This window comes from Culex quinquefasciatus, chromosome 2, assembly GCF_015732765.1.
Source record: "Culex quinquefasciatus strain JHB chromosome 2, VPISU_Cqui_1.0_pri_paternal, whole genome shotgun sequence".
NCBI lineage: Eukaryota > Metazoa > Arthropoda > Insecta > Diptera > Culicidae > Culex > Culex quinquefasciatus.
Window position 1 is genome coordinate 58,274,551 of NC_051862.1, and position 15,655 is coordinate 58,290,205.

General features: G+C 42.9%; 2 protein-coding genes across 5 annotated transcripts in view; one reads left to right on the top strand and one right to left on the bottom strand.

Annotated features, from left to right (window-relative positions):
* Positions 1-15,352, top strand: part of LOC6054195 (ankycorbin) — a 108,715-nt gene extending 93,363 nt beyond the window's left edge. For both annotated transcript variants that reach the window (XM_038253798.1, XM_038253799.1), the window contains exons 6-8: positions 11,769-12,340; positions 12,398-13,099; positions 13,161-15,352. In XM_038253798.1, the coding sequence (XP_038109726.1) occupies positions 11,769-12,340; positions 12,398-13,099; positions 13,161-15,126 (3,240 nt within the window). In that variant the 3' untranslated portion in view covers positions 15,127-15,352. The remainder of the gene's footprint in view (positions 1-11,768; positions 12,341-12,397; positions 13,100-13,160) is intronic.
* Positions 1,612-9,558, bottom strand: LOC119766977. 3 transcript variants are annotated; one of them, XR_005277240.1, is made up of 2 exons: positions 9,176-9,558; positions 1,612-2,022 (listed from the first exon to the last, which is right to left on the bottom strand). XR_005277240.1 is itself a non-coding variant. In XM_038253801.1 (2 exons), the coding sequence occupies exons 1-2, from the start codon at positions 7,968-7,970 to the stop codon at positions 1,714-1,716; spliced, it is 315 nt and encodes a 104-aa protein (XP_038109729.1). In that variant the 5' UTR covers positions 7,971-7,983; the 3' UTR covers positions 1,642-1,713. The 3 variants fall into 3 exon arrangements, 2 of the variants coding, with proteins under 2 accessions (XP_038109729.1, XP_038109728.1); XM_038253801.1 differs by lacking the exon at positions 9,176-9,558 and adding an exon at positions 7,965-7,983 and having other exon boundaries at positions 1,642-2,022; XM_038253800.1 differs by lacking the exon at positions 9,176-9,558 and adding an exon at positions 7,953-7,977 and having other exon boundaries at positions 1,642-2,022.
* Positions 15,353-15,655: the final 303 nt, after the last annotated feature.

Genomic DNA, 15,655 nt, shown 5'->3' on the forward strand with positions numbered 1-15,655 from the left:
CCTTTCCTTTTCCTTTTCCTTTTCCTTTTCCTTTCCTTTTCCTTTTCCTTTCCTTTCCTTTCCTTTTCCTTTCCTTTTCCTTTTCCTTTTCCTTTCCTTTTCCTTTCCTTTCCTTTCCTTTTCCTTTCCTTTTCCTTTCCTTTCCTTTCCTTTTCCTTTTCCTTTCTTTTCCTTTTCCTTTTCCTTTCCTTTTCCTTTTCCTTTTCCTTTTCCTTTTCCTTTTCCTTTTCCTTTTCCTTTTCCTTTTCCTTTTCCTTTTCCTTTTCCTTTTCCTTTTCCTTTTCCTTTTCCTTTTCCTTTTCCTTTTCCTTTTTTTTTTCTTTTTTTTTTCCTTTCCTTTTCCCTTTCCTTTTCCTTTCCTTTCCTTTCCTTTTCCTTTTCCTTTTCCTTTTCCTTTTCCTTTTCCTTTTCCTTTTCCTTTTCCTTTTCCTTTTCCTTTTCCTTTTCCTTTTCCTTTTCCTTTTCCTTTTCCTGTTTTTTTGCGTATCTAGCAGTAATTTTGCTTTTATTTTACCTTAATTTGTTTTATTTTATTTATTATGATTATGTTCCGGTGGCTCCCCTCCGGTGAATTGGCAACCCTGCACAACTGTCAGATTTCGATTGGCTGACAAGATCGACGAGAAGGAAAACACGCTGTCATTCTTTTAAGTTGCAAAAAAATCTGAAGTCTTTGAGCAGAAAAATAACCATTTGAAAAAAAAGTTTTTTTTGTCTGTTATGGACCCCTTTTCCTATAGTGGACCCGGGTCCACTATAGGTAAACTGTTATTTTTATACCAAATTTAACCGATATTTGATGTTTTGATGCATGGTGTAGGTCTAATGATAGATATAATGAATAAAAGATGGATTTTGCTCACTTTTCATCATAAACAAATATGTTTTGTTAACAAATTTGGCTTTAAACAACAAAAAAAACCTGACAGACATTTAAACACATTTATTTCCGAAAAAGATCAGAGAAAACATTTCAAAAACCACTGTAAACATAAAAATAATAAAAAAAGTAATTTTGATGCAAAATTTTCCATATTAATTACATAAATGGTTGACCGAAACTAAACAATAGATTTGTTTACAGTTGCAGATGAAACGACGCATGTTTATTTTAAAAAAAAAGTTGAGTTATTGATTTATTATTATAAAATAACATTTGAAACTGCAATCATGATGCTTCAGTTAAGTACAATTAACTATAGTTTTAATTAATTATAAATTCTTACGGCTTCAGCATTTTTGGTAGGTACTTTTAACATGAAAACAGCTATATTTATACTCATATACTTAATATACTTAATTTTTGAAGGTTGAATTAACAGGGGTCTAAAACGTATGCTGGGTGGGGAGAGATCGGACAGCAAGTCGAGTAAGAAGAATAACGCACGTCTTGTATGTTGCACTGGTGAACAGCGAAAGAGAGCGCGACAACCGTCGCGATGTCGTTTTATTCATTTTCTTTGTGAGTGTATTAGTGTTACATTTTTAGTACAGTTGTTTGGTCCAAGGCCCGTATGCAACAACTCCTTCCCCTTTCGGAAGTTGTTTCTATAGTCTAAAATTAAACTAAAAATATTTTACAATTCACTGTTTCCAAAGTAAAAGAATTCACTTCTAATGCTAACAAAATCAATTCATTTTAATTCTGATCAAAATACATTTCTCTATATAAATCCGAAATCGCAATTCAACGACATGAAAAAAAAACCAAAGTTAAACATATTTAAATTCGAAATCCTGTTTAGGTTTACGCAAACGTTTTGAACGTCTTAAGCACACTTCCGGCAATTGAGCCGCATCGACTTTTCTTTTTCTGGCCCTAGCCAGCTCGGCGTTCGAGTATCCACTGAAATCTCCATCCTCGTCTGCGCTTCCGGACGCTCTCAGCGTCGCTGGTTGCTCCAGGTTCATGTTTGCACCGGATGCCGTCGGAATTAGGATATTTGTCCTCGCTTCCTCACGAGCCCGGTATGGTCGCAGCTGATCTCTATGAGCGAGGATTTCCCCGCTTCCAGCCAACACCTGGAAAACGTTTGGAGAAAATTTCTTAATAAAGCTTGCTTTAATCCATCTATTTGGTATGCTATTTTTGTTATTCTTGTACCACACCAAATCCCCAGCTATCAGCTCATCTAATTCGTCCTTTGACGTCTTTCTGATTGCTTTTGGTACATCTACCACTTCATCATTTGGGGTTGGTGGCACAGTTAAAAATTGTTTATAATGCTTTTTGGGATTCAGCAAGTCCAACGCTGTTTTTGGTTTATATAAAAATACTTTATCCGAGGGAAATTGCCCACTACTCGTCACAATGTTATTACGATAATTCATTAAAAATAAGTTAATCTGATCCTCCAAATCAATGCTATCCAAATCCGGATCCAACAAAAACTTTTTCAAAACATCTTTAGTTGTTCTCACTAGCCTTTCGGCTTGTCCATTGCTTTGTGGATTATAAGGTGGACTTTTCATCACCTTTATTCCTTGCCTCTCAAGGAAAGAAGTGAAAGAATAAGAGTTGAAAGGAGGACCCCCGTCTGATACCAGAACATCCGGTAATCCAAATCTCGCAAAATACGATACCAATTTCTTCACAACCTTTGCACAATCCGTGCCCCTCTTCATCCATTCTACTTCCAACCACTTCGAAAAAGAATCAACAATCAACAAAAAAGTATGATTGGAAAAGTAGAAGAAATCGATGTGAATCCTACTAAAAGGTCTAGTCGTAGGTGTCCATTGAGACTCAATCTTAGTTTTTGGTACGACAGTCATACTTGCACAGACGTCGCACGTAGAAACATAATTTTCAATGTCTTTGTTAATCCCAAACCAATAAACCTGCTTCCTTGCCAGTTGTTTCATCTTAACCATCCCTGCGTGGTTGGCATGCAAAAGCTTCAAAATCCCGCTTTGCATTTTACGTGGTATAACCACCCTGTCTTGGTACAATAAGCACCCATCGACTTCTTCCAAATCACTTTGATTTGCGTAAACGTCCAGTAAGCGTTTGTCAATCTTTTGCGGCCATCCAACACGCAGATAGTTCATAATTTGCTGTAAATAAACGTCGTCAACTGTTGCCTTAGCAATCGAAACAGAATCTAAAGGGAACTCCCTACTAAAGTTTATGCTCCGTACAATATCTTGATCCAATTCAGCAGGAACCGACTGCTCCAATGGAAATCTCGAACAAAAATCCGCATTTCCCATTTTCGCAGAAGGCCTATACCAAAGTTCAAATTTATAAATGGAAAGTTCCAAAATGTACCGTTGGAGTCTCGTTACAAAAATTGAATTTTTACCTTCTTTGCCGAAAATACCTATCAATGGTTTATGATAAGTGTAAGCAATGAATTCTTGTCCAAATAAATATTTATGAAATTTCTTAATTGTACAAACCAAAGCCAATGCCTCCAAGTGAAGAATAGGATATTTCTTCTGCGCGTCATCTAAAGTAAAAGAAGTAAAACTAATCGGTTTTTCAACACCATCAATAACATGAGCAATCACTCCTCCAAGGCCATAGCCCGATGCGTCAGAAACCACAATAATGTCTTTCTTTGGATCATAAAACTCCAAAATATTTGCTTCAACCAAAGCCTGTTTACTGCACAGCTAAAAAAGTAGTAATCCAGCTGCGTGTAAAAGGCCTGGGTGTAAAATAAATATTGCATTATTTTATGCAATTTTATGTGATTTTACACCCTGCAATATGTAGCCCATCAGTATGGGAAACCTACTTGACCGAAATGTCAAGCTCATATATGCAATTATCCTTACCATTTTTCATCGGTCTGATGGCCGAGTGGGCTAAGGCGCCAGTCTTAACTGTTTGTGCTGGGTTTGAGCCCCGTCGGTTGCAACTTTTTTTTGTGTTTACATAAATTGTACATGCAGTGTGTAATATTAAGTGATTATTTTGACGAAGGTGATGTGCATGCTTTTGTATGCGATTTTACCATCGGATTTTTTGCTGTGTGTCATGAAAAGCTTTATCACAATTATGATCCCAATTAAACTTCACATTCTTTTTTAACAAATTGTACAAATAAAACAGCTTTGAAGACATGTTAGGTATGAAACGATTGTAATAATTAATCAAACCTAAGTAAGATTTCAGTTCATTCTCATTTTTAGGAACTTTTGCCTTTTGAATTGTCGAAATTTTGTCTGGACTGGGCATGAGACCTTTCTCACTGATAATGTGCCCTAAATATTTCAAATCAGAAACAAAAAACTTGCACTTTTCCCAGTTGACTTTAATATTAGCCATTGCCAAACGATTCAATAAAATCATCAACTTTTTATGACAGTTATCCAGGGTTTCTCCCGCAATCAAAACATCATCAAGATAGCAATAAATATTTTCAATTCCTCCCAAGACTTGATCCATCATTTGCTGAAATATCGAAGCACTTGGGGAAGCACCTTGTGGAAGGCGATTGTATGTATATAAACCTTTAATTGTATTTATCACCATGAATTTCCTGGACCTTTCCGACAATGCCAACTGCGTGTAAGCTCCCTCCAAATCAAGAGCACAGAAAACCTTACAATTTGCCAGTTTAGCAAATAAGTCACTCGCAATTGGCAAAGGGTAAGTATTTGGAACTAAGACCTTATTAATTGAAACTTTGCAGTCAATAACCAGTCTTATCTTATTATCCTTCTTCATTACGATTATTACTGGTGAAGCCCATTCACTAGATTTCACTGGAGTAATAACGTTTTCTTTTTCCAATCTGTCCAAATATTCCAAAACTTGCTCCCTTAAACGGTAAGGCACATCATATGCTTTCTTAAAAATCGGGACATTAATTTTTAAAACCAATTCGGCTTCAAAACCTTTGATAGGTATAGAAAAATCCTTGATAAAAACCTCTGGAAGCACAACAAGTTCATCGGACTGAAGAAAATCATCGCAGGTATCCACAAAGACATCGCCTTCTTGAAAAAATGCGTAGAACACCGAGTTACACCAACTAGCCACAGGATTAGGACGAAGGGTCATACGGACAGCAAGATCATCCGGAGGGTGGAGTTAGAGCTTGTCAAAGAGAGCATCAAAAAACTCTACGGTAGACTGAGTATCAAAACTCTCGAATGCTATTCACTCCATCTGAAACTAGCCAAAGAATTCCCCATCGAATTCGAAGCCTTTTTGACGAAAGTGAAGGTAGCCGAGAAGTGCGAATCGGAAAGGAAACGCAAGATACTGGACAACAAATTCCGACAACTGATTTCCCACACTGCCCCTACAACGAAACCAGTAGTTAAACCCTTAGAAGAGTTCGTTGTTAATCGTTCTTCTGAAACTTTTTCAGAAGAACAGTTAACTTTACTCAACAAAGGTCTTAAGTACGCGGTATCATCAAAACCAAACCTGGAAAACATTGTTATCGACATCGAAACTGTTATCAATGCTAAAAGCATCGACGAAAAACAGACAAAACCTCCCCCGCTCCTTCCAGCACAAATCAACAGCGTCAGGATGACGGTATCCAAATTAATACGAGAAGCAACAACAAAACACCAGGACAACGCCGAAGTACGAGTAGTGAAGGAACTCAAGGAGAAACCCGTGTACTACCTAAAAGCGGACAAGGGAAACCGGGTAGTAATCATGGACCGGGACGAATACGACAAGGAACTTCTTGAGAAACTCGGAAACAGGGAAAAATATTCACTACAACGAGGATACACGCTAATCGATATGGTCAAAAAAGTAGAGAACACCATCAAAGAATGTGCAGGCCTTTTGAAATCGGTTGGGAAAACTGCAAAATCGTTGAGAGTACTGAACCCAACTCTACCAAGGATTAAAGCACTACCTAAAGTGCATAAACCAGGCAACGAGATGCGAGAAATCATTTCAGCAGTGGATGCCCCAACCAGTCGGATCGCAAAGTGGCTTGTCGAGGAATTCAAGAGTATGCCGAAACCCTTCCCGAGCCGTTCGATCATCAGTTCGCAGGTGTTCACAAAGGAGCTCTTAGAGTCGGGACCGATAGCTGAGGATGAAATAATGGTTTCCTTCGACGTAACAGCATTGTTCCCAAGCATACCAGTAAACAACGCAATAGGAACTTTACGGGATTGGCTGCAATCACAATACGAGGGAGAACCATGGAGACAAAAAACGATCCAGTATATAACATTCGTCAAATTATGCATGGAACAGAGCTACTTCCAGTTCAGGGATCGCATCTATCAACAGAGGATGGGAGCATCGATGGGTAACCCACTGTCACCGTTCCTGAGCGATGTATATATGGCAGCTTTGGAACACGAACTACAAACCAAATACCTACTACCAGAACGTTGGTGGAGATACGTAGATGACGTCTTCTGCATCATCAAAAGGGATTCACTAACAACGGTACTGGACACCATAAACAGTGCACGCAGGAGCATCAAGTTCACTTACGAAGTGGAAGTCGAAGGAAAGTTACCTTTCTTAGACATCCTGATCTTAAGAGAACCAGGTTGCCCATCTTCGTTTTCTTTCGAGATCTACAGGAAGCCAACAAACACCAGAAGAACAATCCCAGCCACGTCAAACCATTCATTCCAACACAAGATGGCAGCATATCATTATTTCATACATAGGATGACAACTTTACCCCTCAGCGAAGCAGGAAAACAGAAAGAATTGGAGTACATATTTGAAACAGCGGAAATCAACGGTTACAGCAGAACAACTATCCAAGCAATCATCGATAAGAAGGAAAGAAAACTCCACAGAACCTCACTCACAACCCTTACGCCATCAGTAGAGCCACTACGAAGAGCAGCAATAGAATTCGACTACAGGATAACACGCCCATTACGACAAAAACTGGCTAAATTTGGCATCGATTTAGTTTTCAGCAGTAGAAACAGCCAGTTGGAATCCATCTTAGGTTCAACGAAAGACCCCATACCGACTTTAGGCAAACCCGGCATCTACGAGGTATCCTGCGGCCACTGTGATATGAGCTACATTGGACAAACTAAGAGATTGCTGCAAACCAGGTTGGATGAGCATATAAACACATATGTCAGAATTGCCAAGGAGGAAATACGGAAAGGATTTGTCCCCATTTCAAGTCAGCAGTAACCGAACACATCATCGAGGAAAAACATAACATCACAACTAGCGACGCGGTCATCTTAAGACACATCACAAACCCATCGAAGCTGGCTGTCGCTGAAAGTTTGGAAATCTTCAAGGCAGGCAACAAACGTTTACTCAACAAGGATTCAGGTAACGGCTCAACGTGGCTGTTTAAGCTGTTACCTATACAGGCACAAAAGAAGAACGAAGAGGTAGTACCTACAGTAACTACAAATACGGATACACCAGCGATGAACCTTCAGTCGAGAACAGAACACTGATGAAGTCTGCAAGTAGTAGACGAAATACGTATCTGTCAAGATATTAAAAATATATAGCGGAATTAAAAGGAACAACTCGTCTCTTTGTATTCACAGTAATGCATTCTGCTAAAACGCTCAACCAAACCACAACTCTGGAAAATCACTCTTAATTTGCTCAATCAACTTGTCACCATTTGGCGCTGCTACTTTGTTTACCTGCTCATTAATTGCTGCATTGTTAGAGAAGAACTGTCTCCACTGTGGAAAGAAAACATCCATCCAGTTTCGACCAAACAAAGGAATAAATTTGAAGTCCGTATCTAAAACAATAATTTTCAAATTGCGTTTCAAACCATTAAGTTGCACTAAAACATCAGTTTCTCCCCAGATCTTCAACTTGTTCCCATTCACAACTAAAAGTTGCTTGTTACTCTTCAGCAAACGCTTATTAAAAAGATTGTCAAATTGCAATTTTCCCATCACAGTCACAGTTGAACCACAGTCCACTTCCATTTCAACAAAAATATTATCCAACAAAACGTTGATCAAACAAGGCTCACTAATCTTATTCAAGGACGCAACACACATACACTGTAAATCACCTGCATTCCACTCCTCACAGTCAGTATCAGATGTATCGAGATCAACATTCCCACCAGTGCTCAGCCGCCCCATCATGCTAGACAGCTGTCTCTCCGCACCAGTCTCAGCAGACGTTCCACCTGAAGGTCCAGCTGACGGTCTACCTGAAGGTCCCGCTCTGTCCTCAGTAACAAAGTTTACCGCTTCCCTTCTCTGGTTCCTCAGCTTGAAGCACTTCCGCTTGATGTGACCCAACTGACCACAGTGATCACACGTCATGCGGGAATAGTCCGCCCTGTATCTGAAGTTTTTGTTTTCCCCATTGTAACCATTGTTATTGTTGTTGTAATTTGCATTTCGATTAAAATTTCTGTTGCTGTGTTGAAATCGAACATTACGTTGAGAATTGTGAGCTCGTGGTGAAATGTGTGCACGTTGCTGATTGTTAAAATGTTCCTGTCTATTGTAGTTATTTGTTCTATTGTAATTATTTCGATATTGCGAGTTCTGTCTATTATTGTATGGGTTAAAGCCAAGTCGCTCCCTAACCGGCCTTCTAATTTGATTGATGTTCCCTGGTGGTGTGTGTGTTCGTGCGTTGATTGCGTGTACATTTGATTTAGCTATATTCCATGTTGTAATATATTTGTCCATTTTAGCAATCGTCAATTTCTCCTCTTTCAAAAGTTGCTCTTTTAAGTCATCGTCAGTTAAACCCACCAAAACCCGATCTAAAATTGCATTATCGCGAAACTCCCCAAAATTGCAAAACTCGGCCTGGAGTTTGACCGCCTGGACAAACTCTTCAGCGGTTTCGTCAGGATGCTGAATCCTCTTGCTGAAACGGAACCGCTGAACCAGGTCCGGTACAGTCTTATCCAGTTTTTGTTTGAGTTTTTCAACTAATTCTGTATAGGTTGCTTTATCGAGATCAGATTTTTTGTAAATAGTTTTCAGTTCAGAGTATAAGTATGAACCACATAAATTCATAAAGTGGGTTTTCATCAAGTCGTCGGTATACTTGTTGGCTTTAAAATTGTATTCTAATCTTTCAGCCCAGTCACCGAAGGACGAACCCTTCCGGTACTGCTCAATTGTGGAAGCAATGCTCATCTTGTTCTATTTAGAACCACTTTTTTGAACAAAAGATCAAAAATAAAAGAAAAGAAAACACCAAAAATGGCCAAATTAGGCTCTAAAAGTTTTCAAAAAAGTCTGCTTAAAAACTCACCACCAAGGTTACCAAACCTTTGCTCCTGGGCTGAAGCACCGTCGTTCTGACAGCAGAAAAAGCCGACGCACTTCACCAGAATTCCGGCTCTCCTATACCAGAACTCCGACCTTGTTGAAAAGCACCGAGGATTTCACCCGGAAGTTCAGCAGACAGAACGTGAACGTCCTCCGCCGCCAATAAGCACCTTCACAAACCTTCGGCAAATTCACCGCACTGAATAAATAAAAAGAAGAACACTCTTAAAATGGGATGAAAATTTTCTATCCTCCTTTGTTCTACCCAGAACAAAAAGAGCTCACACACACGCACACTCAATTTTCTAAAATGTTAAAATGTTAGGACAAACAAAATCACGAACTTGTTCCAACTGTGATACGATCAGTGGAACATGATTTTAAAATAAAGAAAAAAAGCAAAAGGAACTTATTTGGCCCCAATCGCCCCTACCTTAAGAAACAGCTCAAACAAAAGAATCGTACCGCGTGGCAGCCTTTGTCCGGTCCACACCGACGTAAACCAACGCCGACAGATTTTGCCAAAATTGCCGACCTCCGCTTCTGCTACTTGCCGCTAACGATTCTCCTCCCAGATTCCAACAGCCACAGCCTACTGCGTCCACTCCGGAACCGTGATCAGCCGGATTTCTCGTACGGAATTCGCTCCACCGACGCTCTCGAAGAAGCTTCAAAATGGCCGCTTGCTTGGTAGACTCGAGCCGATCACCACTGAACTTCTTTGCCTCGGCAAAGCCGTAGATGATTTGGAGTTATAAAAACGCAAAACGCGTACCGCGAAACGCGATGAAAATTACCAAAATCACTACTTTTTCACCGGAGAAAAAAAAATCCTTGATCCCCGTCGCCACTAAAACGTATGCTGTCCGATCTCTCCCCACCCAGCATACGTTTTAGGGTCCACTTTTGGAAAAGTTTGGATTTTCGTTGTTCTATATTGGACCCCTCAATTAGCAGTTCTTCGCTTTATTTTATAGTAATGCTCCTTAAACTTACATTATTTCGACTTGCTGAAGTTAAATAATCAGTCAAAAAATGATTGGATAGTTAAAACATAAATGCAGTTTTGTTGTAAAAATGCTGGGCCATGGCTGATTTCAGATGTCGAACTAAAAACGTTACTTAATCCACCTTTTGGTGGTTGGTGCCTTCCTCTCATTTATAGTGATTCCAACCCCCCGTAAAGTGTCCACATGTTTATGTATATCCCCTAACGTTCGCAGCACCTAAGAGGTCCTAATAAAAATAAGTGATGAGTAAAAAAACAGACTACCTACAGACTTTTTGTTAAGATTATACAGACACGGCCTTTGAGGAAAATGGCATCCCTCTACACGGCTTTTTCGCGGCGATCAGACCCGACCAGTTGAGGTTATGTGAATTCAGACCATTTTGTAAACTGCTTGTAATTTAAGATAGGTAAGTCAGATCTTGAAAATTCTTACACCACCTAAAAGGTCTTCTCATATGCTTTCTAAAAATATATAACATGTGAGGGTTTCATGAAAAAAACACCCTTTTTACCATAATTTTAATTTAATATGAAACAGTTTTTTTAACATAACTTTTTAAATACTTGATAAAACTGCATGAATTTAAATAGCAACTTAGGGGACGTTAAGACGGATCGATTAAAACCATTCCGGCCAAAATCGGTTAAGCCTGTGACGAGATATTCCAGTGACATTAATTTGGTACACATGTCTACATACAGCCAAACACACAGACATTTGCTCAGCTGGTGATTCTGAGTCGATGTGTACAAATGAAGGTAGGTCTAGGAGGTCTAATTAAAAAGTTCATTTTCCGAGTGATTTTATAGCCTTTCCTCAGTAAGGTGAGGAAGGCAAAACACTTATTTTGGTGAAAAGGACAATAATTGAATTATTCAATGTCAGTCAACATTGTTTTAAATGATGCTGAACATGGCAAATAAAAGATTTGTAGACAACAATACGCTATAAATTGTGATTTTATTGAATTTTTCATCAAAAACCCTTCAGAGGGTCCAGAGGGTCAGAGGGAAGGGGTCCACTAATGGATAACGTACCCTATAACCAATACAATGGCTTAATGGTTACGCCATCTGTCTCACATACAGAAGGTTCAGGCATCAAATCCCGGTCGGAATTTATCCTTGAAATTTGACCAGTTGACCATCAGAAAGTCCACACATTAAAATCGCATATATCCCCGTAGTTGATGAACCATATTAGGCGTCATCCATAAAGTATGTCACGCTCTAGGGGGGGAGAGGGGGGGTCCGAGCAAGTGTGACATTGCGTGTTATAAGTATAGGAAAAGCGTGACAAAGGGGGGGAGGGGAGTAAATTTTGGCTGATTTTAGCGTGACGTACTTTATGGATGAAGCCTTACCTTCTCATATTAAATACGCGTCGATCGATCCCTGAATTGCCTAAGGGAATTGGAAGTCGAGAGTAATCCAGCGGGTGCTTGCTTCTATGTTCAGGCGGGGCCAGACAGTGCCTAAAGACTGCGGAATTTGGCCGCCGGTTCTCTGCCATTCTGAATAACATTTAAAATGTGTCTCAATCGTCTCATTTCCTCTCTTTCAGGGCGAAACACCACGCGACATCGCGATCCGCAAGAACCTGGTCGAGATCATCAACATCCTCAACACACCGGTGGAGATCTCCGGGCGGCACGCCCGCGAACGCAGCTCCAGCAGTTCCCACCACAACCGGAAAAGCCGCGACCCCAAAACCGCGGACGGTCGAGATCGTTCGCGCAGCAAAGACGAAAGTCGCAAGTCTCGCGACAAGAGCCGCGGCCGGAGTGGCGGTCCGGACCCGCGGTACGACGTCGATCCGCAGCACTGGTCCCCGTACGGGTGTCATTATTTTCCCGATCCGCGGCAGTTTCCGTCGCCGAAGCTGGAGACTCTGCCGAAGGAACCGCTTGCGACGGGGGAGCAGTACTTTCTGGATCTGGCGGGGAACATCCGGAAGGGACCGGTGGGCGTGGGGAACACGTGCTACTGTGCGCCGTTCTTCAAGCATCTGGAGCAGAGGATGAACCAGAATAGGAAGAGTATACGGAAGTACGTGCACCGGGCGACGGAGAAGTTGGATAGTCGGATGACGGCGTTGGCGCTGAAGACCGACGACCAGATTGAGGAGTTGACGAAGTAAGAAGGTTTTTTTCTCAAGTTGAGGTTACTTTAATGAAAATAAATTTCTTTCAGAACAATGATCGCCAACCGGGTTCAGTGCGAGAACAAGCGGTTACATCTGGAACAGTGGCTGAAACGTGGCATCGTGGAACGATCAACCGGTCCCCACAACTCAAAAACGAAGAAGGACGAAGCCAACACCAACACCTTAACGCGCTGTCGAAGTCTGGAGCTCCTGGACGGTGCCGATGACATTCTGTCCGACCGGATAAAGTCCTCCACTCCGCAGTTTTCGCGCAGCATAGACTTCCTGGACTCGCAAGATCACCTCCCCGAGCGCCACAACCGGAACCCGGACTACTCCGACCACTTTGAGAGTTCCAACAACTCCAACATCAAGAACCACTCGGAGATAGACGAGCCAAACCGACGGACGCCTCTCCGCAAGTTCGACGCAGAACACCTCAACGGTAGCAAGCGATCCTCGTCGATCAGTCACTCCGGCCGGGACAGCTACTGCTACTCGGACAAGGACAACGATCGGGAGAAGCAACCGCAGCAGCATGTGATATACCAGGACAGGGTGCCGAGTTCGGCGTACGGTGGGAATTCTTCCAAGGAAGATCGCAAGGTGTCGTCGTCGGCCGGGTCTTCGAGCTACGATCATCGGAACGAGAAGATTAAGGTGACGGAGCGGTTGGAGGAGTTGCTCAGTAAAACGAAGAAGATACTGGAACTGGAGAAGATCACCAAGAAGAAGCATACGGATAACAGGTAAATGAGAATGATTTTTAAACTGAAATAAAGATAAATTAAATGTAACATTTCCTTCAAGGTACATCCTCGCCCTGGACCGCCTCAAGGACATCCACCACTACGAGAGCAATCCGCAGCAGGTCTACCATGCCCAAACCGCCTCCTCAAAGCGCGGCGATCCTTCCACGAATCACCTGAACGGCACCGCCTACGACATCGCCCAGGAAATGGAAAAGATAACCCAATCCCTGCTGCCGGCGGTGCCCGTCTCGCCGGAAATCTCCAAAGACATCACCACGCGCAAGGAGCGATCGCTAAGCTCGCAAAACTCCTCCCACCGGAATGCGTCCGGGTTGATGCTCGGAATCAACGGCGGGGGTGGTAGTTCGACGCCGCATTCGACCATGTCTCCGAGCTCGTCGCTGCTGGGCGGTCGCGTTCAGAAGGTGATTGGGAGCTTGGACGACGGTCATGATCATCATATGGCGTCGACGAACTTCATGGAGATGGTTAGCGTGAGGGGAGAGGAAGAGGACTCGGAGCTGGAGATGCACGTGCACGATAGTGTGAACGTGCCGATGGTGAATGGATTTTACGCGAACAACTGCTTCGAGGACTTGCCGAGTTCGTCGAATACGACGATCAAGTCGGCGCCGAACCATAGCCGGAAGAAGGCGGTGAAGGAGGAAGAGAGTGAGGAGGAGGGTGAAGAGGTAGATGAAGATGAGGAGGAGGAAGAGGAGGACGATGATGAACAGGACAAAGACTGGGAGTCGGACGATCAGTGCGATTTGTCGGACATGGCCAATTTGACGCAGCTGAAGGAGCTGAAGAGTAGGATATTGAACGGGACGAATTGGCGAAGTCAGGTGCTGCAGAAGAGTGTTCACGACCTGTTCCAGAAGGCTAACGAGAATGGCGATCCTGTTGAGGGTGGAACTCAGGAAGATCCCGCTACAGCGGAAGATTCGGATCAAAATCGAGTCAGGTACATCATCTCGAAGCTGCAGAACACCACGATTCAACAGGTTGAACCACCACAAGTTCACTCGGAACTGGATCAGGGTGACAACTACTCAGACTCCAGTGAAGAAGAGGACGACCTGGACTGCGTGGACGGACCCCCTCCTCAGGATGATCGCCCCGTGACGGCCAAGAGTCTAATCGAGATGTACGAGAAAGCACTGCCAAAGGTCGAGAACCAACCGCCGGTCGCTGCCATCCGGCAGCAGCTGTTCATACCAAAAGATGCCTACTTCCACGAGCTGCCAAACAAGCCAAAACCGCCCCTCAAACCTCCAGATCTAACCTCACACCTGTCCCAGCCGGTCCTCCCGGAACCCATGCCTCTCACCGCCCACGCCCGAAGTCGTAACCCCCTCCCGTCATACCTTAACGACAACGAGATCTTCACCCAATCCCCTTACCCTTCCACCCACTTCGACAGCCGCGTCAACCCGAACCACCAATCGACCCCCGCCCTCTACTACCCCTCCCACTCGCCCCAGTTCCTCAACGGCAACGACCCCTACCTGATCCCGCCCTCCTCCTACCACCACCACTCCCACTACGTCCCCCCGCAACCCCCGCTCCAGGAGAAGCTCCTCTCCAGCCGGAAGTACATCAACCCGTCGTCCTACGCCATCTCCGGCGGCAGCACCGGCACCCCGTCCCCCGAATTCCCCTACCAACTGACCCCCAACAGCCAACCCGTGCACCACCACCACTTGCAAGCCCCGCCCTTCCACCAGCAGTTCCGCAAGTCGCAGGACAACCTGTCCAACGACGATTCCGGCTACATCAGTGCCAAAGTTAGTGAAATTGCCGCAGCCTCCAACTCCGGTGGAGTCGTGCCCGTTGCCGGGGGCAGTCCACATCCGCAGGTGGATGTGGTCGTGCCGATGCCGCGGCAGTTTATACCGTACCACTTGAGCAATGGAGGGGCACCGTCAGCGAATGGGATGCAGCATGGAGCTTCGACGGCGGGGATTTACGGGGGTAACGATGATCAGGTGTACAATTTGGGGGCGTCGAGTTTGGTGTGAATTGTGAACAAATGTGTAGATATACGAGAGTATTTTAATTGTGAATTTTAAAGTGTTCCCTTTTTAAATTATTTTACTCCTTAAATCCTCAGTATTTTAATCGAGAAACGGTTTTTAAACTAGACTATACTTTGTTTTATATTGTTTTAACTTGATAGTACCAACCGTCGTGCATTTATGGTACTGGAATGCGTATTGTGTGTACATAAATATGTTGAAAATAAAATCCATATATATATACCTTTTGTGTGAAAGAAAATTCCAATTTACCTAATTTGTAAATTTGCTTTTTGGACATGCAAGATCTTTTTACAAACCTAGTGAGCAGCTTTGAGAATTCACTCAAGCTAATTCATTTTCAAACAATCATATTTGCGGTTAAACTTACGAGGTAGGCCTGGCCAATGAAATAAGCTTCTAGTGCAGTGGAAAATGAACAATCCAGCCTGTACTTTTCTAAAAGCATATCAGATTCTACGTAATTGCTGTTAACCGTGTGATTGAACTGTCACGAAAAGGCCTTTTCCGG